A 27247-nucleotide genomic window follows, 5' to 3' on the forward strand; every position below is an offset into this window, starting at 1 on the left:
GTGCTTTTGGGGTGTCCTCCCTAATTGTGCATTAATATTTCTGGCTGTCAAAAGTCATATCTGTCAGCAGTATCTACTAAATAATTTTTAGCACTCCTCAGTGCTTTTGGGGTGTCCTCCCTAATTGTGCATTAATATTTCTGGCTGTCAAAAGTCATATTTGTCAGCAGTATCTACTAAATAATTTTTAGCACTCCTCAGTTCTTTTTACGGTGTCCTCCCTAATTGTGCATTAATATTTCTGGCTGTCAAAAGTCATATCTGTCAGCAGTATCTGCTAAATAATTTTTAGCACTCCTCAGTGCTTTTGGGGTGTCCTCCCTAATTGTGCATTAATATTTCTGGCTGTCAAAAGTCATAACTGTCAGCAATATCTACTAAATAATTTTTAGCACTCCCCATTGGTTTGCGCTCAGAATGGATTCAAAGCAGTCCACATATGATCTGAATGAGCAACCAGGTTCTGTCACCAGTCCTGATGTTAGTGTTCCCAGTACGTCATCTGGCCAAGGCGATGTCAAACAACAGAGTGTTTTCAAATTAGTGCAAAAAACAAAAACCAAAAAAAAATTTACTGTATTGAAGCGAAAAAGAAGTGTAACTGAGCAAAAGTTAAGTGACGATAAAAAAAAAATTGCAAGCATGCCATTCTACACACGCAGTGGCAAAGAGAGAATGAGGCCTTCACCTTTGGCTATTAGTGGCAGATCCCAAAAAGTTACCCAGCCTACAATTGGTGCACAACTACTGTTACGCGTCAAAGCCGAGCTGCAAGATAACAGTGAGGCATTACAGGAGAATATTTGCTCTGATTCACAAATGACAACAATCCCTGTGGAGAGTCCATCCAACAGTGGGATGTCTAATCGTGAGCATTCTGCTGATGTGTGCCTTAATAGCCCGAGTGTAGCCGGTGATACCCAAATTGAGGATGCCACTTTGGAATTAGAAGAGGATGAGGGGGAGATTTGTGTAGGCGACGAGGGCGCTAATGAGGATGTTGATGAGGATGAGGTTGTTTGTGTAAGTCCTGCACCAGTGGCAGCAGTTCTGGCACGTGACAAGAAAAAGGCCATTGTCATGCCTGGGCATAAAACAAAAAAATCCACTTCTTATGTGTGGAATTATTTCTACCCAAATCCAGACAACAATTGTATAGCCATTTGTAGTGTATGTGAAGCCACAGTCAGTCGAGGGAGGGACCTTAACCATCTTGGAACCTCGTCTATGTTACGCCATTTAACGAGAGTTCATGGCAAAGTGTTGGGAAAAGCTGAAAGTTCTTCCCAAAAGAATACAAGCACTCCCTCATCAGCTAAGACCCTCCGCTCACCGACATACCGACGGCTACAAAATACACCCACCACACCATCCTCATCAATATCCTCAGTAGCGCTCGGAGTTAGCCCGGCATCCCACTTAAGGCTGGATGACTCCGGCACTATTATTGATTCCTCTGAAGAAAGCGTTAGTCCTGCTGCTGCTGTTGCTGCTGCTGGGGGTGAATCGTCATCCCAGAGGCAGGTTAATAAAATGAGCAGTCCTACATTTCAGCAATTAACTGTGAAACAATCATTTGCGAGGGGAAGCAAATATGTCACCCAGTCGCCAAGCGAATCACAGACGCCATGGCTGCAATGTTAGTGTTAGATCTGCGTCCAATCTCCACAATAAACGCAGCTGGTTTTTCACAGTTAATTGAGGTTTTGTGTCCGCGTTACAGAATTCCATCGCGACACCATTTCTCCCGTAAAGCTATTCCACAACTATACCAAAAAGTGTGTAAAAATGTAGAGATTGCGCTGAAAAATGCCATTCTGCCCACTGTTCACTTAACCACAGATATGTGGACAAGTGGAAGTGGCCAAACCAAAGACTATATGACTGTGACAGCCCACTGGGTTGGTCATTCACCTTCACCAGCAGGAACAGCAGCAGCATGTACACCACTACGTAACATTTGTCACAGGCAGGCCACTCTTTGTATCATCGGCTTCACTAACAGGCATACGGCTGACAATTTGTTACGCAAACTGAGAGATGTGATTGATGCATGGCTTATACCACTCGGACTCTCCCCAGGGTATGTCATTTCAGATAACGCCAACAATATAGTGCGAGCATTACAGCTGGGTGATTTCCAACATATTCCCTGTTTTGCTCACACCATCAACTTGGTGGTGCAGAGCTTCCTACGAAATAACCGTGAGGTGCAGGAGATGCTTTCGGTGGCCCGTAAAATTTCAGGCCATTTCAGGCATTCAGCCACAGCATGTAGGAGATAACAGCAGCTCCAAGAGCAGTTTAACTTGCCCTGCCACCAACTTAAGCAAGAGGTGGTAACTCGGTGGAATTCCACCCTGTACATGCTTCAGAGGATGGAGGAACAGCGCAAAGCCATCCGAACATATTGCACAAGTCATGACATTGGGAAAGGAGGGGGGATGTATTTCACTCTTGCACAGTGGGGAATCCTTTCAGTGCTGTGCAAGGTGCTGAAACCATTTGAAGTTGTGACATGTGAGGTCAGTGCAGACTCTGCTAGTTTGAGCCAAGTCATTCCTTTAATTAGACTATTGGAAAAGCAGCTTGAGAAAATGAAGGAGGAGCTGAAAGCAAGCAATTCAGCAAAGTATGTTGGCCTTGTCGATCAAGTACTTAATTCGCTTCACAATGATCCTCGAGTTATTAAGATCTTGAACTCGGATCAGTACGTTTTGGCCACTGTGCTTGATCCAAGGTTTAAAACCTACATTGAGTCTTTACTTGTAAATGAGCGAGATGTGAACTTTTGCAAGGAGCTATTGCTCAGCAAGTTGGCCGCTGAACTGGGCCTCGGCTTGACGACGTGTCCTCCTTCACTTTCTCAAGCTGTTGCTCGTAAAAAATTAAGTTTCCAAAAAAGAAGCAGGGAAGACACAGGGGGCAGACCAGAACAATTTAACATCTGGGCTGGTTTGAAGGATTTTTCAAAAAAATGTGTCACTTTGCCCATAACTCCATCCAATATGAGTATAAACATGCAAAGGATGGTGGAGGATTACTTTCAAGAGGTAGTTGATATGGAAATGTCAGACAGTCCCTTTCCTTACTGGGAAGAAAAGCAGGCCATTTGGAAACCCATGTACAAACTTGCTTTGCAATACCTAAGCTGCCCACCCTCCAGTGTGTACTCTGAACGAGTGTTCAGCACAGCAGGGAACCTAGTCAGTGATCGCCGTAGAAGGTTACTTCCCAAAAATGTGGAGAAAATGATGTTTATAAAAATGAACTACATCTTCCACGAGGAAGGCCTTCACCATCCAAGACATCCAAGCACTGACTGTTCTCTAATGGCGGATTCAAGCGGCGATGAATTGCTAGTCTGTGATGATGACGTACACACTGATGAGGGTGAGGATTAAGCTGAAGATGATGCCGATAACATCTTTTTAAAACTTTCTATGTAAGTGTAGGGTGCAATCTACCCCCAAAGAGGAAAGGGACTTGTGGCATTTCCATATCACATACCATCTTGAAAGGCTGCTGTTAGGGCAATTTATCCTTAAGGGTAGGGTGTCATAGACAGAGTGACCCTAAACTGGCTTTGTCCATTTTTCATAATATTGTACAGTCTATAATGGCTGAATTTTTGGGTATTTTATACAAGTGGAGGGGGGCCTAGAGAGACAGAAACCAAACTGGCTTTTTCCATGTCAATTAATATTGTACAGTCTATAATGGCTGAATTTTTGGTATTTTATACAAGTGGAGGGGGCCTAGAGAGACAGAGTGACCCCAAACTGTCTTTCTCCATGTCAATTAATATTGTACAGTCTATAAAGGCTGAATTTTTTAGTATTTTATACAAGTGGAGGGGGGCCTAGAGAGACAGAAACCAAACTGGCTTTCTCCATGTCAATTAATATTGTACAGTCTATAATGGCTGAATTTTTTGGTATTTTATACAAGTGGAGGGGGGCCTAGAGAGACAGAGTGACCCCAAACTGTCTTTCTCCATGTCAATTAATATTGTACAGTCTATAAAGGCTGAATTTTTTGGTATTTTATACAAGTGGAGGGGGGCCTTGAGAGACAGAAACCAAACTGGCTTTTTCCATTTCTTTACATATTTAACTATAAGTGTAGGGTGTAATATACATTCAAAGACGATGGCTGCATTGCCAATATGCATAGATGGAGAGGAAGACAATCTGTTTTGTGTGTAGAATAGGCCTACCAATGAAGAATTAAACTGTTTTTTTGGATGATTTATTACCTCAACAATTAGATTACTTGTCTCTAAAACAGTTGGAGCACTAAATTGGGTTAATTTAGGCCCAAAAACATGGATTTTCCAAAAAAATAGCAAAACAAAACCAAACAAAACCAAAACCAAAACACGCAATGGCGGTTTTGCAAAACCAAAACCAAAACCAAAACACGACGGTAATCCAGATCCAAAACCGAATCCAAAACCAAAACACGGGGGTCAGTGATCATCTCTAATTATGACCATATAAGATAACGCCAGTCACTTCATTAACCCCTCCCAGTGAAACCATTAACCCCCTCCTCAGTCCCTTCATTAAATTACCTTCAGTCACTTCATTAACCCCTCCCCTGAGTCACTTCGTTAACCCCTCCCCTGAGTCACTTCATTAACCCCTCCCCTGAGTCACTTCATTAACCCCTCCCCAGAGTCACTTCATTAACCCCTCCCCTGAGTCACTTCCTTAACCCCTCCCCTGAGTCACTTCCTTAACCCCTCCCCTGAGTCACTTCCTTAACCCCTCCCCTGAGTCACTTCATTAACCCCCCCTTCAGTCACTTCATTAACCCCCCCCTTCAGTCACTTCATTAACCCCCCTTCAGTCACTTCATTAACCCCCCCTTCAGTCACTTCATTAATCCCTCTCCGTCACTTCATTAACCCCTCCCAGAGAAATCATTAACCCCCCAGTCACTTCATTAACCCGCCCTAGCCACTTCTTTAACCCCCATTCCCCAACCATCAAGCAGTTAAGTTATTCACCCCTCCCCGCAGTCCTCTTCCTCCCTCCCTATATTTAACAAATAGAACTTACCTTGAAGTCTTCTGCTCCTCTTCTCTCCAGCACTTCTGTCTATTTGACAGACAGCTAACAGCACATTCCATGCTGTTAGCTGCCCTGTCAGTGCAGTGCAGGCTGTGTGACTAGTGTGGTCATGTGATCAACTCACATGACCACACTAAGCTTAGCACCGCACTGGCAGGGCAGCTAACAGCATCGGATGTGCTGTTAGCTGTCTGCATCAGTGTGTGTCTGTATCAGTGTGATTAGATACACTGACAGTCAGGACCGCCCCCTTGAGACCAGGGGCGGCCCAATCACTGAGGAGGCAGCGCTAGACATTTTAGGTTGGAAAAAAAAATTCAGTTTGTTTTTTAAAAAAATGCTTGTCAACTTTGTTGGCGCTGCACCCCCAGAGACCCAGCACCCCAGGCTGCAGCCTGATCAGCTTAATGGTTGATCAGGCCCTGCCCAGTGCATAAGGCAAGGACTACAAAGACATGGTTTGATGAGTTTGGTGTGGAAGAACTGGCCCGCATAGAGCCCTGACCAGTGTCGGACTGGGGCATGAAGGGCCCACCGGGGGAATGCAGTGATAGGGGCCCACTACATTGGGGTGTGGCCAACTGTAAGAGTGGGTGCGGCCAGTCAAGGGGGTGTTGTCAGCCCATGGAGGGCAACTTACAACGTAAAGAGCAAGGACACCTGGTAAATGTGTGTGTGTGTGTTTGTGTATGTGTATATATATATGTGTGTGTATATATATATATGTATATATATATATATATATATATATGTGTATATATATGTGTATATATATGTGTATATATATGTGTATATATATATATGTGTGTGTGTGTATATATATATATATATATATATATATATATATATATATATATATATATATATATATTTGGTAAATAAGTCTTTATTTTTACTTGTAATCCATCTTATAAGGCTTTAGTGTGTTTTTAAGCTACACAAGTAAAACTTGCTGTTAAACAAAAAGCTTCCATTCCCTACATTTTTCGTAGATTTTTTCTTTTATGCTGCAGTATTATTTTGAAGGACATTAACAAGTTTCATTATAAGGTCCAAAAATGTAATATTGTTGGGCGCTCATTGACTTCTTGGTTTTTAACTGTATACTGAACCAGTATTGGTAATACGTATTATTTAGTATTATTCAAAGTGAATATATATGGGTGACCAGATCAAATTGATTGTATAATTTATTGTTAATAAAATAGAATTACAACCATCAGCTATTACAAGCAAATTAATTGAACAATAAAAACACCACAATTCAAAATATTTCAGTAAAAGCTACACCATATAGACCATTACTCCTGTGATATGGAAGCACGTACTAATAGACAATAAAAAACACAATAAACACACAATATTCACTCCTAAGGAGTGAAGATCTCCAGCTGATTACGTGATGCAGGTATTACTGGTGTTAAAGAAAAAGTCCTCAATTAGATGGTTGGTTATGCAGCGTTGCTGTCTATATCTAACATATAGTTCCAGTGGCCGTTAAGACCTGATAAAGAAAGCGGTGTCCATCCGGAATGTACCAAACACTAATAGGAGAAAATTCTACTTAATACAGCAGCGTTAAGAAATACTTGCTGTTGTTCAGCCGCGCGGCAGTCCCGGCAGGGCCATCTTTTCCATTGGGCATGATGGGCAGGTGCCATGGGCAAGGTAGCCCCATAGGCAGGGCTCCTAATTAGAATAAATAATCCTGCAAAAGAAAAACCTTCAAGGGTCACTGAGCAAGTACATCTATATATCTATATATATATATATATATATATATATATATATATATATATATATGGGCCCCGGTGCACTGCTTTGCCCGGGGGCCCATAATGTAGTTAAGATGGCCCTGAGTCCCGGAAATGGATCTGGATCTGTGTTAGCCTGCGTGTCAGCTGGAATGCACGCTAGTGTTGCTAGGCGCTTGACTAGAGATCCTCGTCGATAATGATGAGACCAATGACGTGTAGTGGGCATGTTCGCTGCGGTGCTGCTGTACGCCGACATATGAACTCCGGTGTTCCCCGTAAGCTCTGCTCCAACAGCGGAGGGGGCGGAGCTTCAACCCCGCCGGGCCTACTGGTGGATAGCCCGGCTAGCCAGTCCGAGGCTGGCCCTGACCTCAACCCAATCAAACACCTTTGGAATGAACTGGAACTGACCTCATAAACGCTCTACAGAATGAATGAGCATAAATTCCCACAGAAACACTCCAATATGTTGTGGAAAGACTTCCCAGAAGAGTGGAAGCTATTATCGCTGCAAAAGTTCGGACCAACTCCATATTAAAGTATATGTTATTGAATACAATGTCTTCACAGTCTCTGTTGGTGTAATGTTCAATCGTCCCAATACTTTTGTCCATAAAGTGTATGTAATTATGGCAAAAATGGAACAACATGTACAATCATTTATGGAAGTATAAACATTATTTATTAGAAAAATAAAATGTTCACTATATATATATATATATATATATATATATATATTTTATATAATTTCTATAGAAAAACTTCTGATAAGTGCCTTGTATAATACAGTATTTGCAGAAAGTTGGTGGTGGGAGGGGGGGGGGGGGGGGGGTTATAGCTGTTTTTTTGTTATATCTGTTTTGTATGGATTCATACCAGTGTAATAGATGCAGTCCTACAGTACATCTGCCATATGCTTGAATTCTTCTATGATTTCGTGAGCCAGACATTGATCTACTGTATGTCTGCAATGACATGTCTTTTACAATGTGTGTAAAATTAATGGCTACGAGTACCTTTATTTTTTGCACTTTTGTAGATGACATTTGTTTACCCACTATACTATAAAAATGAGAAAAATATAATAAATAAAAACAGAACTTTGGATAATATAATTTGATGTTAGTTACCATGATTTTTAGTGTTCCCGAACCTGTGGGAAAGGCTGGAAAAAGAGATCAGTGGTTTGCAAGAGCACTAATCCTTCCCTCCAAGTTCAGATCCTCCACAATGCTGCCTGCACATCTGAGTTCAAGCCCAAAACCCAGGAAACCTGTGTTGTTAAGCGATGCAACAAACCAAAGAAGTTTCAATGGCTTGTGGCTAGCTGGTCAGAGGTAAGGATGATAATAGCAGATCGGCATGTAATGTTGGTACATATGACGAGTCACAGATGTTTTATTAATTATGTAATAGTTATATGTGGGTTGTTAGATGCAGGAGGACTTTATATTTGTAACATTGTGCAACTTTGGAACATAATTTTCTTTGATACTGATTCAGGTTCAAGGTTCTCTAGTCCAAATCACAACTTTGATTACTTCAGACTTACTATAAACAAGCAGATTTTTAAGACGCTAAGGGGAATAAATAGTAATGACAACAATTAACATACTAGAAACTGGTGTAAAACGTACTAGCCAACATTTTGGGACCCATCTCCAGGAGATTCCAAAGGGGAGATTGTGGTGCAGAGTGACTGTGCAAATCGCGTCATCCAGGCTCTTCTCCCTGCTGTGATTTATGCCATCACGCAGCAGGATGTGGGGCCAGGATGATGCAATTGGCTGTGAATAATGTCATCAATCCCCACTCTAACCCACTTCATTGTACTGCTCTGCCGGGAGTCTGGGGGAACTTCTAGAAATTCTGGAGTCTCCCGGACATTCCAGGATAGTAGGCAACTATGGTATAAAACTATAGCTTCATGTTTCATTATAATGCATATGGTGGGCTGTTCATACCCTATCTGTAATAAATAAATATCCTATAAAGATCTAATAAATAGCGCATCCACAGCAAGGAAGTAACAAACCACATGACTTCATAGTACATTTAATAAAGGGGACATTTCTTCTGTGCTTTTCTGTTTCACATTAATGATCATTTTAACAGAATTACACTACTCTATATTGGCTTAAGCACACATTTGTGTGCTTAAGCCAATATAGAGTAGTGTAATTCTGTTAAAATGATCATTAATGTGAAACAGAAAATCACAGAAGAAATGTCCTGTGCTTCTAACCTGTGTCCTACAGTTCATATTAATAGATATTATTATTGCTAGCTTGTCCAAGTTCGTAATCTCCCCCACCATCAACCAGGAAATTAAATGATTGCTGCATTTTGGAGCACAGACACCAATCCCTAAGTGTTTCTTCCTGTAGTTACTATGAGGAGCTCTGATAAACAATATAGTGAGAAGAGGAATGACAAAGGCAGTGTGGAAAAATAGGAAACATTTTTAAATGTATTTTAGTAGATTTCGAATTACTCCAAAACTACAAAAAAACAGCCTGATCTGTAAAACCCTAAGTTTATATACGTTACTCTCCACCCATACTTGGGAACTTGCTGGGAAGTTAATGTTAATCAATTTGCACAGCATTACCAGTCCATCGTTTCTATATAAGGAAATTCTTTGGAACTGCATACATTTCCAAGGATCTTTGTAAGGCTTGGTAGTTTGGTTTAGGATGTTAAAGCTTTACTTTTTTTTTAGTGCTCTGCTACATGTGGATTAGGCATTCAGAAAAGAACAATCCAATGTAAAGAAAAAAATGTCTCTGGAAAATACAGAGATCTTGCTTCAAAAAAATGCTCACATCTGGAGAAACCAAACGTTCAAGTTGAAAAAGTCTGTCAACATGCTGAATGTCCAAGATATCCCTTCCACCCTGTGGTTATTCATCCCCGAGGTTCCTGGTACTCTTCTCCATGGTCTCAGGTAATATAATATTTCTTTCTTTCTCAGGTATGAATAGGCAGAAAAAGATGGACATCTTATTTTGGGTATTTTGCAACTTGCCATCTATATTCTATAACAGATTAAGTAAACACTGTTACCATCAGCAGCAGCTATTTATAAGCGCCAATAATTCCGCAGCTATGTACTCTCTGTACATACTCACTCACATCAGTCCCTGCCCATTGGAGCTTACAGTCTAAATTCTTTAACACACACACCCAGTAGGGTCAATTTAATAGCAGCCGACTAACCTACTAATATGTTTTTGGAGTGTGGGAGGAAACAGGAGTACCCGGAAGAAACCCATGCAAACACAGGAAGATACAAACTCTACACAATTAAGGCCATGGTCCAGGAATTGAACTCATGACCCCAGTGCTGTGAGGCAGAAGTGCTAACCACTAAGCCATCGTGCTGCCCACAAGATGCATGTCAATGAACCAAGTCCATTGACATTTCTGCAAGTAATATTTGTATAATAGGTGTGTTCAACTGTTCAACACTTTCCGTTTCTGATCACAGCAGCTCCCAATCCCAAAGATGCAACATGGGAAGTTGTAACAGGAAGTTAAATCATTATGACCTCCTGTAGGTCACATAATCATGCTAACTCATACCTGCCCACCTCCGGGACTTTGTAAAATTCAAAAATTCTCGGCATTGCCGATCATTTTCTGTATTTTATAGTAGGGGCGGGGCTATAGTAACGTAACAGCATCGTCACCCCCCCCCCCCTCCTACCCTCTGTCACATGATCTGTACTCCAATCTCCCGGAGTACAGATTTAAAAAATAGGCAAGTATGGGCTAACTTATTGCTGCGGCCTTAACTAGAGCAGCAAGAAAGGAAAGAGGTGGTGGTGGAAATGATTTTAATTAAAGTGTTAGTGTCTATCTATGCATTTTTATGCATATTTATGTCTGTGCTTCTGTGTGTCACTCTGTTTTTGTGAATAACAGAATGTCTGTCATTGACATTGTGTCTGTCATTGTGTGTCTGTATGTAAATATCTATCAGTCTGTGTTTTTGAGTCTGTGTAAGTTAGTTAGTGGGAATCTGTGTTAAGAAACAGATTTTTCTTTAATTAAAACATGTTAATCACAAGGAATAATATAACTATTTTTAATTATAACCGGTATTAAATGTCAAATAAGTGAACTTGTCATAATGATTTAAAGTTCTGACCAATGACATATGTTTCCTATGGACCAATCCTGGCTTGTAGTGTTGGTAAAGGCGGTTGTTGCCATATTTGTATTTTGTTTGCATAGATAAGACATGAGAAAAACTGAGTAGTTAAAACGGAGTTGAATTTCTGAACACTGACCTGCCTTGCAGCAGTAGGAAAAGCTAACCTAAAGTAAGATTGGAAGATGGCAGAGAAATAGCTCCCGATTCCCAGAGCACAGTGATAGATGACTTAAGGAGAGACTGCTTACAAATCGGACTCCTTGGATACACATTAATTGAAGTAGTCTCCTCATTCCTTTTTTACTCTGCTATTATAAAAATAATGCACCCTAGAATATTCCTAAAAGCAGGGCCATCTTTTCCATTGGGCACGATGGGCAGCTGCCCGGGGGCCCCATAGGCACGGCTCTTAATGAGAATAAATAATCCTGCAAAAGAAAAAACCTGCAAAAAAAACCTTCAAGGGTCACTGAGCACGTACATCTATCTATCTCTATATATCTATATCTGCATCTGTATACATCTATATACCTATATCTATATCTAGGGGCCCGATGCACTGCTTTGCCCGGGGGGCCCATAATGTTGTTAAGATGGCCCTGCCTAAAAGGGTGATGTCTTCATTTATTTTCACACCATACTTCACAGCTTAAATATCAGCCTGTCCGACTCCTGAAAACGATTTTAACAAAAATAGAGTACAGAGAGACCTCACTGTACCCAGGTAGAAGTGTTATAAACATATTTTGCTTATTTTTTTTATATTGGCTGGTAGATATTTCCTTAAACTGTTCTTTACAGACAACAACGTAGTTTCACAAGAAAATATTTGCCTATATACAGTATATATACTGTCTATATATTTATATGTTTACTAATTCCATGTGTCTTTTGAAGTGTATAGTTTCCAAACACTTCATTGAGTAATCAAAAATACAGATTACCATAAGCAGGTTCATGAAAAAATAATAGTTTGTTGAGTGTAAGTAATTACTGATTATTTAGTGTTTGCAACATATTAAGTTGATGAGTCTCTGGAGTAACAGACTCGTTGACTGATAAGATTGCATGACTTATTAACAGTAAAACATATTGCTGCTTATGAAAATAATGTGAATCATGCTTAAATATAATTTACAATGTTCAAAATAAATGCAGCTGTATGTCTGAAATCAATGTAACATATCAGTGATAGACTTTATAAATATATTTCTAATTTACAAATTTCTAAGTAAAATATACATGTAGTACCAACTTTTCCAGATGGTTTGTAAATCTAATATGAATGTATGTTTAATCAGTATATGATAAATATTGCGTTTTGGATTAAACTAAAATATATGCAAATGGAGTCAGAAATAGAAGGACAAAGGGTGCCAAATAGTGCGGTAGTTTAAGAGAATATTCTGAAAACTATTAGGTGATGATAAAATGCGTACCAGATACAGAAGTTTAAAAGCCCATCAACCGTGATTCCTAGATGTCTCAGAGGGGACAATCTAAAGGGTCTTCAAACATACGGATATAGGAAGTAATCAGCAGATCTGTGTAGGTCATCAATATATAAGGTCCACAGGTTTTCAGATATTCAAACTAGGTAGAAACCAAAGAGGAAAACCAGTAATGGTGTAGTATTTCCAAAACGTATTAGTGAAGTGTCTAACCCCCGAAAGTTAATGTGTGTACCAAAATTCAATACAAAAACAGCTTATCTGAAAGTGGTGCATAAGGCTGCTTGCTAAAGTTCCCATCTACTTCATTGATATTCTGACCAAGAAACTCTGCAACCATATCCGGGAACAAAAGAGTAGGGACACCATATAGTGTAATATGTCTGCACAACCCCCTTTTTTAAAAAAAAAATAAAAAAATCACTGATATACAAACAGGAATCAACAATTAGTACATTGCGAAAACAGGCATAGGTACCAACTCGGTCCCAAAAGGAGGAGATTTTAGGCAGCTCCACCATATATGTCATCATAATCATCAACATTTATTTATATAGTGCCAGCAGAATCTGCAGCGCTTTACAATTGGGAACAAACAGTGATAAAAAAATATTGGGTAATACATACATATAGAGAGGTAAGAGGACCCTGCTTGCAAACTTACAATCTATGGGACAATAGTTTGATACACAAGGGTAAGTGCTACATCATATTGAATATTTGCCCAGCTAGAATGCAAAGGTTACAAATTATTTGGTGGGCTGTATGCTTAGTCACACAACTATGTTGGTCAGAGGGTTGTTGTCTTGTGTTAGATGTGTAGAGGGTGGTTATAAGGTAACCTAGGGAGATTAAGTGGGTTTTCAGAGAACACTTGAAGACTAGAGGAAAGTCTTGTGGTGTGAATTCCACAAAGTGGGTGCAGCCCGAAAAAAGTCCTGTAACCGAGAATGGGAAGAAGTAATAATAGCGGAAGAGAGACGCAGAACGGAGGTGTTTAGTTGGGAGATATTTTGAGACAAGTGAGGAGATGTATGTTGGTGCAATTTTGTTGATGGCCTTGTATGTTAGTAGAAGAGTTTTATATTGGATTGTTTGAGAACCAGGCATCCAATGTAGAGACTGGTAGAGTGACTCAGCAGACGAAAAACGATTTGCAAGGATAATCAATATAGCCACTGCGTCTAAAATAAATTGTAGGGGCTCGAGTCTGATTGGGAGGACCAGTAAAGAGGGAATTACAATATGGGCACTGATGTTAGTCGGAGGGTTTGAGGTGGAAGGATTGAGAAGAGATTTAATTGTGTTAAAAAAAGCATTTGAGTTTAGAAGCAGTGTCCAGAGCATTTCGATAGGAGTGGTAGATAGCAGTATATGCGCTGAAATCATTAGAGGTACAAGATTTGCGCCAGTGGCGTTCTGCTTCATGAGAAAGTTTATGTAGATTTTGTGTTACTTTAGTTTTCCATGGTTGGCAATTGCTAGTGTATGGAGAAAATGAGGAACTGCCATATCAGGGGAGGAGAATGTAGAAATTGTGGAGAAAAGGTGATGGAGAGAGGTGGAAAACTGTTGAAGATCAATAGTTAATATCCCTGTGGGTATGAGGAGGCTTGGAAGAGTTTGATAGCAGGGAAGAAAGAACTGGGATTAGCGAGTAACTAATAAGGTGATGATCTGAGAGGGGGAAAGGAGTGTTAAGGAAATTAGAAACTGAGCATAGTCTAGAGAAAACAAGATCAAGACAGTGGCCATCCTTATGAGTAGATGATTCAATCCACTGGGAGAGGTCAAGTGAGGATGTTAGAGAGAGCAGTTTTGAAGCAGCATTGGAAAGTGGATTAGCAATAGGGATGTTGGAATTACCCATGATGATTGTGGGGATGTCAGAAGATAAGAAGTGAGGGAGCCATGCAGAGAAATGTTCAAGAAATTGTTGGTGGGGTCCAGGGGGGCGATAGATCACAGCAAGCATACTTCAAAAGATGTGAACATGAGTGATGGGACATTTGGTAGAACTGTGAATGTGCACTTTGGGGAGAGAAGTAGTCCAACCCCACCTCCTTGTCTGCCTCCAGGTCTGGGAGTGTGGGTGAAATGGAGGCCATGTGAAAGGGCTACAGGTGTGGCAGTGTCTTATTGCATGAGCCATGTTTCTGTTATTGACAGATGGTTGAGGTTGTTTGAGAGGAAGAGATCATGTACAGTAAGTTTGTTACAAACAGAGCATGCATTTCAAAGGCCACATTTAACGGACTTTGAAAGAGATAGGAGACAGGTGATGTGTTCGGGGTTTGCTGAATTTCAGAAGTGTTCACATATATGTGTGTGGGAGAAGTGTGGGTGAGCTGGTTTGGGTGATATGTCACCAGCTAATAGACGCAGGGAGAAAGAAAGATAAGAAAGAGGATTGTAAGATATGTGTCCTTTTAGTATCTGGTGACAGGGTATGGCTGTTATAACTATTGAATTTAATTAGGACAACAGTTCATGAGTGTTCACTAAAGGTGAGTGATGTACTGAAGGGGCAATGTGGACAGAGGTGTGAGTTGCAGGGAGGGTGTAGTTCTGAAGATAATGCCATGAAAGGAAAGCAAGAAAAATAATTTGCCAAACATTGGTATTTAAAACTCAAAAGCAGCAAATGCGGGAATTAAAAGAATTACCTAATGTAATGTCCTGAGCAGTCAGAAGTAGCAGAGTAAACCTTCAGCAGATGTAGATTATTTCTAGAGGTCTTCAATTATTGTTCAATGTTTGTTCAACTGTTTTGTTTAACTGTATCTTCTAAACACTATAGAAAACACACGTCTGCCCCCCACATACATCTCCCTCAGACTAAATGGTAAGTTATAGTGAGGCTGATTTCAAAATAAGTCACATCTGTGCTAATTGGACAGCTGATCAGAGAAGGGAGGGAGGAACTATTGTGCTTACTCGGGCTATATGAGAGCCAGGCCAGAGTCATAAAATTGGTTCAATGAGCAGCACCTAAACACAGGTTAAGCAAGTAACAAAATCCTATTACATACTTTTAAAAAACTACAGGCACAGTTGCAGAGATGATGAGAAGAGAAGGGGAGATGAGATGTTCAGTTCTTGCACATACCTGGGGATATATCAGATTAACAATGGTTAGCAGTAGAAAAGAGCCCATCTGGCCACAACCCTGCCAGCATAATGAAGAGCTAGAGGGAAACATTTTAGCGAGCTTGTCGAGGGTGAGCACCATCGATAGTATACTTTATATGCGTTCTCTTTGATCAAGGTGGAGATGACGCTCGTGGCAACCTGTTCTCTTATAATCTCCCAATAATATTCCTTGGGAGGGGGGGGGGCAGATCCATCTCCCACTCCCTCTAGTGTCTCCCGCCGGGGGGCAAAAGTACATCAAGGGTTAAGCTGTAGATATAAGAAATCATACCTCTACTCAAGGGTGAGGAGAGACTTAAGGTTTCAAAGGAGAAAGTAGGGGTCGGGGAAGGGAACACCCCTGAGGAGAGAGCCCACAAAGTGTTGCAGTTGGAAATGCTTGTAGATTTTAGGCTGGAGGTTTGGATACTTAGATCGCAGATCATCCCAGGAGATAAGGAGACCTTGATATAGGAGATCTCAAACAAATCAGACACCACAAGTGGACCAAGCACCAGAGAAAGCTGAGGAGAGCCCAGGAGGGAAGGCAGGATTTCCCCAGAGAGGCAGGATAGGAGGGGAGGAAGGCGGAATATTGTGGTTGGGTCAGCAGGTCTCCCAGATTGTAGCTCAGAAGGACAGTGTGATCCGTAAGGGGCGATCTAGATTGTTTTGGAAGGCCCCATATGCAAGAAAGGAACGGAAGTTTGAGGTAGGTGGATTCAATGTCAACCCACAGCAGTGCTGCCGAGGGAGCAAAGGAGGCTACAATCTGGCTCAAGTGAGCAGCCCAATAGTAAATCTTCAAATCTGGGAAGCCACTACCACCACACTTTGTGGGCCTCTTCAGGAGAGCCAGCTTGACCCTGGGAGACCAGCCATTCCAGACAAACTTAGAAAGGCATTTTTGGATAGAAGAAAGTTCTGAAAAAGGAACAGGAAGGGTCTGAAAGTAGTAAAGAACCTTAGGAAGGAGATTCATCTTGACAGAAATGATCCTGCCCAGCCATAAGATAATGAGCGCCAGGAGAAGAGTTCCGACTTGATTTTTGGAAAAAGGCCAAGATAATTCTCCTGGTACAGGGAGTCATAGGCGTCGGTGATCAAAACTCTTAGATATTTAATTTTCTTTCTTTATCATCGGAAGTTAAAGCGGGAGGTGAGGGTTAGCCCTTCTCGGCTGGGGATATTAAGCAGAAGGGCTTCTGATTTAGCAATGTTAATCTTATAGCCAGAAAGGCGCCCATAATGGTGTAGGATGTTGATGACCCGAGGACCGTTGTTCCCGGCTGCTGGAGAGTCAAGAGGACATCATCAGAGAAGGGAGAGAGCTTACTTTCCAAGTCCCTTGTCTGCACACCCCGTATATTAGGAGAAGCTCGAATGGAAGCAGCAAGGGGCTCTATGACGAGGGCAAAGATAAGAGGGGAGAGGGGGCAACATTGACTGGTACCGTTGGAGATAGTAATAAGGTCAGAAGGAGAACCATTGATCATGACTCTCGCAGAGGGTTGAGAATACTGCACAACCACTTTATTACATAATACATACAAATTATTTTAGGTTTTATGGGGATTTAGGTGGATTGAGAGCGAAGATTTTTTTGCCCCAATCTACATGTCTAAATGTTGGGAGAGATGTGATAAAGATATGAGATAGATATATCAATATATAATAGCTGGATTTTCGATCCCCTCACCCCCTTTGACCCCATCCCCTCTAATCTCCTCTGTTCCCTCTCCCTCCTGAGGCCTACTCCCACCTCCTCAACATATCTCTCTCCTTTGGTACCTTCCCCTCCAACTTCAAACATACCCTCCCCTGTCCCATACTTAAAAAAAAGTCCCTTGACAATGCCTCTCTCTCTACAATTACTGCTTTATTTCCCTCTTCACTTTGCCTCCAAACTAGTCAAATGTATTTTTTTTACAACCATTTCACCACCTTTCCTTCCTTTACTCCCTCCTTGACGCACTTCAATACGGATTTTGCTCTCTCCACTCCACCAAAAATTCCCTCACTAAAGTCACTAGCGACCTTCTCTCCACTAAATCTCTCCAATCTATATTTAATACTGTCCACTCCTGGTTTTCCTCTTACCTCAGCAACTGCTCATTTTCGGTCTCCAGACCTGACTGCTCCTCCTCTCTTCCCTAATTATGTTTAATTTAACACTGTATTATCTAACGTATTATGGACTGTTGCTGTCTGTGTATTGTATAGCATTTCACATGTCATGGTACGGCACTGCGGACCATTTGTGGCGCCTAAAAACATGATTGATTGTGTGTGTGTGTGTGTGCGTGTGTGTGTATATGTGTGTATATATATATATATATATATATATATATATATATATATATATATATATATATATATATACATATATATATATACATATATATATATAGAGATATAGATATATATATAGAGATATATAGATATATATATATATATATATATGTGTGTTAAATATATTAATTTATGCTCTACAGTAGGCCCTTGAAATTGGATTTACTGGTAAGGCCTGGATATCCCAACAGTTCATAATTTGGGAATAACATTTTGCTGAGCTCATGAAATAGTTCTCTCTGGATTCTTAATATATAACAGCTGCCCATTTGGCTGTTGTGTTTAAGTGCAGACATTTTTTATGGATATCCTGTTCACTTGTATAATTGCATATGTACTATTTGTTACAAGAAGAAGATATGAACAGTGGTAGTAAGACTCACTTCATTTTTAATAATTTAAGCAGAATTACTACATACTTTTGAATTCAGCATACAATATTTTCAGCTGTGATGATATAAACAGTAAACACATATACAATGGGCGCGCACCTTTTTCACATATATTTAGGTGATGGATTCCTGAAAAATTCTCTCCCAAATCACTTTCTCAGATGGGATAGCGATCTATCTTTATCTCCTTACTCATATGGTCTGATGGCAAGACTCATAAAACAAAAAACAAAGGGAGAAAATAGTGTAATATATTCAAACACATAAGATAGATAGTCCGAAAAGTTTCCAGAAAGGCATAGCTCTTCCACCCTATGATAGATAAACAAAATCACACCAAAGATACTAGTGGTATATTCACATCTCCCCCAAAGAATGTATGCTTACAATCTCCTCAATGTAATCAAGCCTCTCAAAATATCCTCCACAGGTTTCTCCTCCACATCGATTCACAGAGGAATTCCTCAGTATACATGGCAAAACAAAAATTCAAAAGACTCTGGTGCATTACCAAAAAACACCAAATTTATTTAAAAACATATATCTCATAAAACAGAGACATCATATTGATAATAAAACATTAAAACAAAATCTCTCTAAAGAAATGGCAATATAGAGACTCATACCAGATTTCTCTAGGATGATCGTCCCTTGGGACTGTTAGGTGTGAGCGGGACCTCTTGATCCTGTGGATCGGATTCCATCTTCAGATACTTTTATATGCGATCATCCTAGAGTCTTTTGAATTTTTGTTTTGCCATATATACTGAGGAATACCTCTGTGAATCGATGTGAAGGAGAAACCTGTGGAGGATATTTTGAGAGGCTTGATTACATTGAGGAGCTTGTAAGCATACATCCTTTGGGGGAGATGTGAATATACCACAAGTATCTTTGGTGTGATTTCGTTTATCCATCACAGGGTGGAAGAGCTACGCCTTTCTGGGAACTTTTTGGACTATCTATCTTATGTGTTTGAATATATTACACTATTTTCTCCCTTTGTTTTTTGATTTTTGTTTTATGAGTCTTGCCATCAGACCATATGAGTAAGGAGATAAAGATAGATCGCTATCCCATCTGAGAAAGTGATTTGGGAGAGAATTTTTCAGGAATCCATCACCTCAATATATGTGAAAAAGGTGCGCGCCCATTGTATATGTTTTTACTGTTTATATCATTATACCTTTGTATGTAGAAAAGTGGATGCTCCATCACATGTACTAGGCTGCACACTGAGTGAAGCGCCATATCGATCAATCATCTGTATTTGCATAATATTTTCAGCTGTGACCAAGCTATTTCCTTTTTTTAAAGTTGGGCAATTTAAATATTTACAGGTATATTTCTCTATTCAGTTTATTTTATATAATGCCTGCTTTATACCATTTACTATCTACTTATTTATTTTGTTTATTCTAAATGTCATATTTTAAGGCATTATGGGATTTGTCTATACTTTTAAAATATGCCCCTATACATATTTCTCTTCCTGTTGTCCAAAATTTATACTTACATCACTATCATTGTCATTGATTTGTAAGGCACCACAGTGCTCATTAGTGCTGGATAGTGGGGAAAAGAAAGCATACATAAATTAGGGACATGCATGTTAGACAAAATAAATTCAGACATGAAAAGAGAGGGTAGGGAGTGCCCTGGTCATGTGAGAGCTTATAATCTAATTGGAAGAAGACACAGTTTAGATAAGAGAAGCGAGTGTGGATCAGAATGGTTATTGGGACAGTTGGGAAGGTTTAATAGAGTGGATAATATTGGTGGGAGTAGGATAAGCTCTAATAAAGAGAAGGGTTTTTCAAAGAGCATTTAAAAAATTGAAACTGTGGGATATTCTGATCGGGCGTGCTATGCAATTCTATAAGTGGATAATGGCACAGTAAAAGTCTTGGAAGCAGGGTTAAGAGGTGGTACCAGAAAAGAGGCAAAGAAAAGGTCAGAGGTAGAGCTAAAGAGGAGGAAAATAGTTAAAGATTTGAGATGTATAAAGGGGTGATGGTGTGAAGGGCTTTGAAGATGAGTTTGAGTAATTTGAATTGGATTATGAAGAAAACGACATGCAGATTTGTAGATGGGTTTGGTAGATGTGTAGTGCTGAGAAAGATAATTCTTATTGTGACATTAAGATGGATTGAAGTGGGGATATATTGGTAAGGGGGAATGCCAGATAGTTGTAAGTTGCAGTAGTTGAGAAGTGAGAGAATGTAAGGTATATTCTTGCAGTATTGCAAAGGTGAAGAAGACAGGGCTGGGAGAGAGACTGGATGTGAGAAATAAAACAGAGGGTTCAATCAAGTGTGACACCAAGGCAGGAGGCCTAGAAGACTGAGGAAATTGTGGTGTTATTGTCGGCGGAGTAGATTTGAGGGGTTGTGACTCCAGGGCGAGGGAAGAAGATAAGTTGTTTTGGACATGTTGAGCTTTAGGTAGCTTTTGGACAATTGGTTAGACGAGATAGTAACGACGGGGAGAGGTCAGAGTACAAGCGTAGATTTGGTGTCATAAGCATAGGTGTAAACTAGCGATTAGGGAAGTAGTGAAGGGGAAATAAAAATGGAGAAAGGATAATTAGGATGCTGGAGAGAAGACAAGCTTGGCAAGAAATGTAGTGAAATGTGAGTAGGAGAAAGGTAGGAGGTAAATTTAGTCGGTGCATGGTAGAGTGATGTGAGAGATGTGGATGAATGTGTATTAGCTAAGGTATGTATTTAGAGAATAAAGAGTTACATTTATATACTTATTAATCCAAGGTGTGTAGAGTAATTGAGGATGTGGAGGCCCTTTGCCACCCCCGGTCTGGGGTAATGGAGTAGGCAGCCTAAACAGCATGGGCACATAGTCCAGGAGCCAGACAGTTGGGCTCTATGAATCCAGCAACCAAACAGATGTGGCAACAGCAATCATAGTTGAGCTTCGTGGGTCCACAGCTGAGTAGAAAATTTGGTTCAGTAGATACTTGAAATAGTTTATTTTTGTTGTGATGACATTCCACAGTGCTGCCGAGTCATTAATCAACAGTTTCCACAAATTTTAAATGATTTTTATTTGTCAGAATAAGATAAAGTGGGGGGTCAATTCTGTCTGAGTTGTCACAAATCTTCCACGTATTTTTGAATTAAGATATATGTTTTAATAGGTTTATCTTTTTTTCAGTGTTCAGTAACTTGTGGAGGAGGTGTTCAGGTACGTACAGTACAGTGCCTCCATCATGGACACACTTCTAGTGGTTGCCTTGACTATCAAAAGCCACTCTTATCACAAGCCTGCAACACTGAATTCTGCCTCACTGAAAAGAAAGGTAAGTGTGACCTCATCTTCCATGTTACTGTGCAAGTTCCCAATTCTTTGTTGTATGCTATTCCACTAAAAATCACATGTAATGTATATGGACAGACAGCATTCTGTGGATAAGATAAAATAGCACATTGCCAAGATACTGCAATGTCTGTGAGATATCCCTGTCTTTTATTGTTATGGCTTGATAAAGTGTGGGGCACAACTGAAAGTATTTTGATAGCCAAAGCACTTGTGGTTTTTTTACTATATGAATAAATTGGTACTTTGTCTTTATTGAAAATCGTTCAGTTACAGTCTCATGTTAAAATCAATTATACAATTTGCTACATATGTTTATAGATTTCGGTCTATCTCAAAAGATTGTACTGCACAAGTTTTTTTAAGGTTATTCTGATGCATTTTAGCTGGTCCTGTCTCGATTGATAGATAGATATTCATCCAATTATTCCAAGGACAATGACTTGGGTAAGACATTGGTTTCTCAAAAATATGTTATAAGCAGGGAACTCAAGTGTATCAAATAATGAGAAATTCATTAACCAGTTCTGGTAGCCAAACTAAAGTTTAAACAGCACAGTTATGTCTCGACTACAGCATATCATTTCTAAATTTTGTCTTAATTTACAGTTAGCTAAAGTAAGTTTAATTAACTAATTATATAAATGTTCTTTATTTCCAGATTCATTCTGCAAAGATTATTTTATTTGGTGTTATTTGGTGCCCCAGCATGGCGTATGCAGTCACAAATTTTATGGCAAGCAGTGCTGCAAATCGTGTTCCAAATCAAATGCATAATCTGGATCATGCTACATAGATTAAAAAAATAATACTGTACACAACCAAGATTCTGAACTTTGTTAAAGATGCTGTCTACAAGTGCTTTCAGTATTTTAATTTAAAAACCGGAGACCTCAAATATGCTATTTACATTTGAGGAAGTTTCTACCAATATAGTATTGAGGTGACGGAAAAACCATATATACCACCTAAAAATTTTTGAGCACAGTCATGTGAGATTTTCTAATATGTGCATGTTGTTTGCTTCTGTCAAATAAGTATTTGGTCTTTTTCATGCTGGGTCCCACATGGAAACTTGTAATTACATCAAGGAAAGCTGCATGAAAATGGTGCAGAACAAATGGTATGGCATCATCTTACCTCACTTCTGCTGTAAAGAAAACGCAGCTAAAGAAACCTTTTTGTTCTAACAGTCAGTGTTCCCTTCCAAGTTGTCATTACCAGAGCACTTCCGACAGCTGGATTCAACTCATAAGAATATTTCAGCACTGCTGATTTTATCTCCTGCTCTTAAACTCTCAGAACACCCAATCATATTGTAAAACTTAACGATTTGTTTAAACTCAGTATACAGTACTTAAACTCATTATCTCATTGAAAAACTGGACATTGCAACTATTATATTCAGTCTGCTGGTTTTGTAAGGAATTCAAACCTATTTCAAATGGTGCTAGCATTTTGCCCTGATTACACTGCCAATGTTTTATTCTTCAGTTCTGTATTTTTTTTTTAAAGTGCTTCTATATTTAAACATTATTTTCAGCTTGTCATAATTAAAAAAGTAAATACATCAATTTATTAATAACAAACTATAACAACTTGTCATTGTAAAGGTACTAGATACATCATTACAGTATATCACAGCTTAATAATATGCCTTTTACACTAAAATTCAGATAGTCATTTTGAAAAGTTCACAATTTGCGATGCTCAAATGAAACGGGATGACAATTTTGGTGCTACAATCTCCTACATTCTCTACTAACTCATTGTATTGGGGAGGATTGCAAATTATGGAAGATATATGCAGATACCTCCGCAAGGGTTACATCTTGTAAAGTTTACTGTTAAATATTTATGAATTCTTTTTTTTAATAAAGTTTTTTTATGAAAATATTTGGTGTCTGTTTATAAGTACCACAGTAAGTTATTTTCAAAACACAAAAGTCTAAAATGTTTTTGTGTCATCCCACGCTTAATTTTTGTACCTGGCTTTAAGAAAAAGCATAGATTTTCTTACCAATATGAAAGTATCTAAACATGTGCAAAAGTTTACACCATTTGCTGGGAGTAGTGAGGCAAAAGATTTTTATTTTGCATGCAGGATTATTTAAATGAGTTGAAGTGGTGGCAGGGGCAAATGCAGAATTTCTAGAGGGGGGTTTCAAATGCAAATTTTTAAATTGGTGTGTCCAGCCCATGGAGGTAGCATGAATAGCACTTAACAAAAGCTAGTTTGCCCCATATATATAAAAATAATATATATTGTGAGGGAGCAATTGTTCTTGAACGCGTCACAAGTGATGATGTCACCGCAGTGCAGTGTGAATTTGCGCATATTTTAACACAGATTGTACATGTGCCGATTAACATGTGCTCAGTAGCTAATTACATGATATCCGCTGTGCTTTTAAGCACAGACTGTACCTGTTGGGAATCAGGGCCGGATTTACCGCTAGGCAACCTAGGCACCTGCCTAGGGCCTAGCGGCTCTCGGGGGCCCAGCTGGGGGGGAGAGGAGCAATTTAAAAAAAGAATAAAAAAAAAATCGGCCCCTCCCCCGAGTCGCGCGGGGGGGGAAGGTGCCGCGAGTCGGTGGAGGGGGGGGGGTCTGCTGCTCCACGATCAAAAGCATTGGTGGTCAGAGGTTAGCAACAGGCAGCCAATCGCTAAGCTGCCTGTTGCTGTGCAGCAGGCAGGAAGCAGGACGTCTTCACTTCCTGTCTGCTGATCTGAGGAGTGAGGAGCGATACTGGCACAACTACAGGTAAGTGAAGGGGGGAAACTGCATATCTATAGGGAGGGGGGGGAAACTGCCCTGCATATCTTTAAGGAGGGGGGGGGAAACTGCCCTGCATATCTATAGGGAGGGGGGGGGAAACTGCCCTGCATATCTATAGGGAGGGGGCGGGGAAACTGCCCTGCATATCTATAGGGAGTGGGGGGGAAACTGCCCTGCATATCTATAGGGAGGGGGGGGGGAGACTGCCCTGCATATCTATAGGGAGGGGGGGGAGACTGCCCTGCATATCTATAGGGAGGGGGGGGAACTGCCCTGCATATCTATAGGGAAGGGGGGGGAACTGCCCTGCATATCTATAGGGAAGGGGGGGAACTGCCCTGCATATCTATAGGGAGGGGGGGGAACTGCCCTGCATATCTATAGGGAGGGGGGGCACTGCCCTGCATATCTATAGGGAGGGGGAGGGGGGACTGTCATGCATATCTATAGGGAGGGGGAGGGGGGACTGTCATACAAATCTATAGAGTGAGAGGGAGAGCGGGGACTGTCATACAAATCTATAGGGAGGGAGAGAGGTTGATATGTGAGGAGGGGGGCTGATATATGTGACTGGGGGAGTTTTAATGTGACGGGGGGGATAGCTACAGAGTGGAGGTAAGGAAAATGGCTGCAGGGGTTATTTAAAAAATAGAGCAGCTTTGAAGGGCATAATCTCATGATTGTGTGGTGGTCCCATGGATGCTCTCTGTGGTCTCAGCAATCACTAGAATACTAAATATTAGTGAGATGGGGCTGGTAGAGGTTTGTATTTGATTGACCACAAATATTTAGATATTGCTTATATATGCCTGTACAATGGGGTACTTTTAGCTGGCCATAATGGAGTGTTTTGTTTTAACTAAAGGGCCTAATCATTCAGGGTTTGTTAACATTTTGCATTATAATACATTTTTGCATTTTCAAAACAGGACACCAACTTTCAAGAAGCCAGCGAGAGGATAACAAAATTGCAAGAGAGAAGAGCAAGAACAGGTAAGAGACAATGGCACAATCTGTCTAAATTTAAATGCTGGAGTATACACCTGAACATTCATATTCAGGAGTGTTCCTATACACTTATATATTCAGGGGGGGGGGGGGGGGGCGCTGCGGCCGTATTAGCCTAGGGCGGCCAGAACCCTTAATCAGGCCCCGTGTGTGTGTGTGTGTGTGTGTGTGTGTGGCCACTGCCTGTGTGTATTGTATGTGTGTGTGTGGCCACTGCCTGTGTGTATTGTATGTGTGTGTGTGTGTGGCTACTGTCTGTGTGTATTGTGTGTGTGTGTGGGGCCACTGCGTGCGTGTATTATGTGTTTGTGTATTATGTGTGTGTGTGTGAGGGGCCACTGCGTGCGTGTATTGTGTGTGTGAGGAGCCACTGCGTGCGTGTACTATGTGTGTGTGTGAGGGGCCACTGCGTGCGTGTACTATGTGTGTGTGTGTGAGGGGCCACTGCGTGCATGTATTATGTGTGTGCGAGGGGCCATTGTGTGTGTGAAGGGGGGGCCCAAACCAATATCTTGCCTAGGGCCCCATGAGGTGTAAATCCGGCTCTGGTGGGAATAGAACATGCATGGGTATAAAGCATTACATATCTCCAGGGGCACAGCGAAGCGGCACACTCACCCCCCCCCTTCTTCAGAAACCTGCTTTGCTGGTGTAGAAATTGGAGCTGCTTAGGTCATTGATTAATTAATATGACTTAAGGTACCAAGTCAACCTATACTGAGACTCTACGCACCTTTGGAGGCTAGTTGGGAAAAACACATGTTTGCCTCTTGTTTGCTGGACACAGAGACAGAAAGAGAGACACATCTGCTTTGGAAACTCCATGGATAAGTATTTATGGAATATATATAGAAGTGCAGTGTAAGGCAACATGGATGAATGGTTTGGATGGTACCTGGATATGATCACATAAATATGTTAAGTTTAAGCAGTATATATGAAGTTTGAATGGAATTGTCTGAGTGAAGATAATATGGCGTTTGGAATTGTTGATATTTAATACATAGTTGCCTGCTCTCCCGGATTTTCAGGGAGACTCCCGAATTTCAACTTTTGTACTTCTGAATTTCTAAGCACACTTTTTGATCAAGTAATTAAAAGCTCCAAACACACAAATGTGACATAGGTAAATAACAGTCCTCTCACTCTAATGATTAATTGAAGCCATAAATGAGGCTAAACTGATCAGTATTTTTAGTAAAATTATAATGTTAAAATGAATGAAGGGTTGGTGTGTTACGAGCCGCGGCAGTATGCCGCATCCTGGCGTGAGGTAGCAGCCGAGCACTTGCATTAGTTTCAATGCACTGTTATATTTGTAGAGGTTGTAGGGACATCCTCCAACTCCAGGGGGAGCTCTCACATGATTTTATTTGTCATTCATACATGTTCCTGGTTGTGATATGACCTATGCTAGTTCCCAGCTAGTAATTAATCAGCAGCCTCCTGAGGCTGATTATCAGCCTTGTCCTCCTCCTGGGCTTCACTGCCAGTTATAGTTCCTGCTTGCCGCATACTAGCCTGCTGTGTCTCTTGCTCTCTGCTCTATTTGGATTCTGATTATTGTTGCCGACCCTTGCCTTGATATCTGACTACGATTGTTTGCCTGTGCCCCTTGATCTTTTGCCTGGACTCTAACGCTGCTGTTCTGCCTGTGACCTCTGACCTTGGCTTGTTTATCGGATACTCTGTCTGCTGCCGGCCCTCGACCCTTGCCTGGACTTCATTCTGCCTTCCTGGGTTCCCCCCAGCCGGTACGCATCTCACGACCCTCTGTTAGTCTGCAGCCAAGTCTGTCCCCAC

The 27247-nt window shown here is 40.6% G+C and overlaps 1 protein-coding gene across 1 annotated transcript in view; it reads left to right on the top strand.

Annotated features, from left to right (window-relative positions):
* ADAMTS16 (ADAM metallopeptidase with thrombospondin type 1 motif 16) overlaps window positions 1-23477 on the top strand; it is a 377420-nt gene extending 353943 nt beyond the window's left edge. Inside the window, exons 20-23 of the mRNA XM_075212833.1 lie at window positions 7978-8172; window positions 9558-9782; window positions 21493-21637; window positions 22316-23477. Coding sequence (XP_075068934.1) covers window positions 7978-8172; window positions 9558-9782; window positions 21493-21637; window positions 22316-22431 — 681 coding nt within the window. The 3' untranslated portion in view covers window positions 22432-23477. The remainder of the gene's footprint in view (window positions 1-7977; window positions 8173-9557; window positions 9783-21492; window positions 21638-22315) is intronic.
* Window positions 23478-27247: the final 3770 nt, after the last annotated feature.

This window comes from Mixophyes fleayi, chromosome 5, assembly GCF_038048845.1.
Source record: "Mixophyes fleayi isolate aMixFle1 chromosome 5, aMixFle1.hap1, whole genome shotgun sequence".
NCBI lineage: Eukaryota > Metazoa > Chordata > Amphibia > Anura > Limnodynastidae > Mixophyes > Mixophyes fleayi.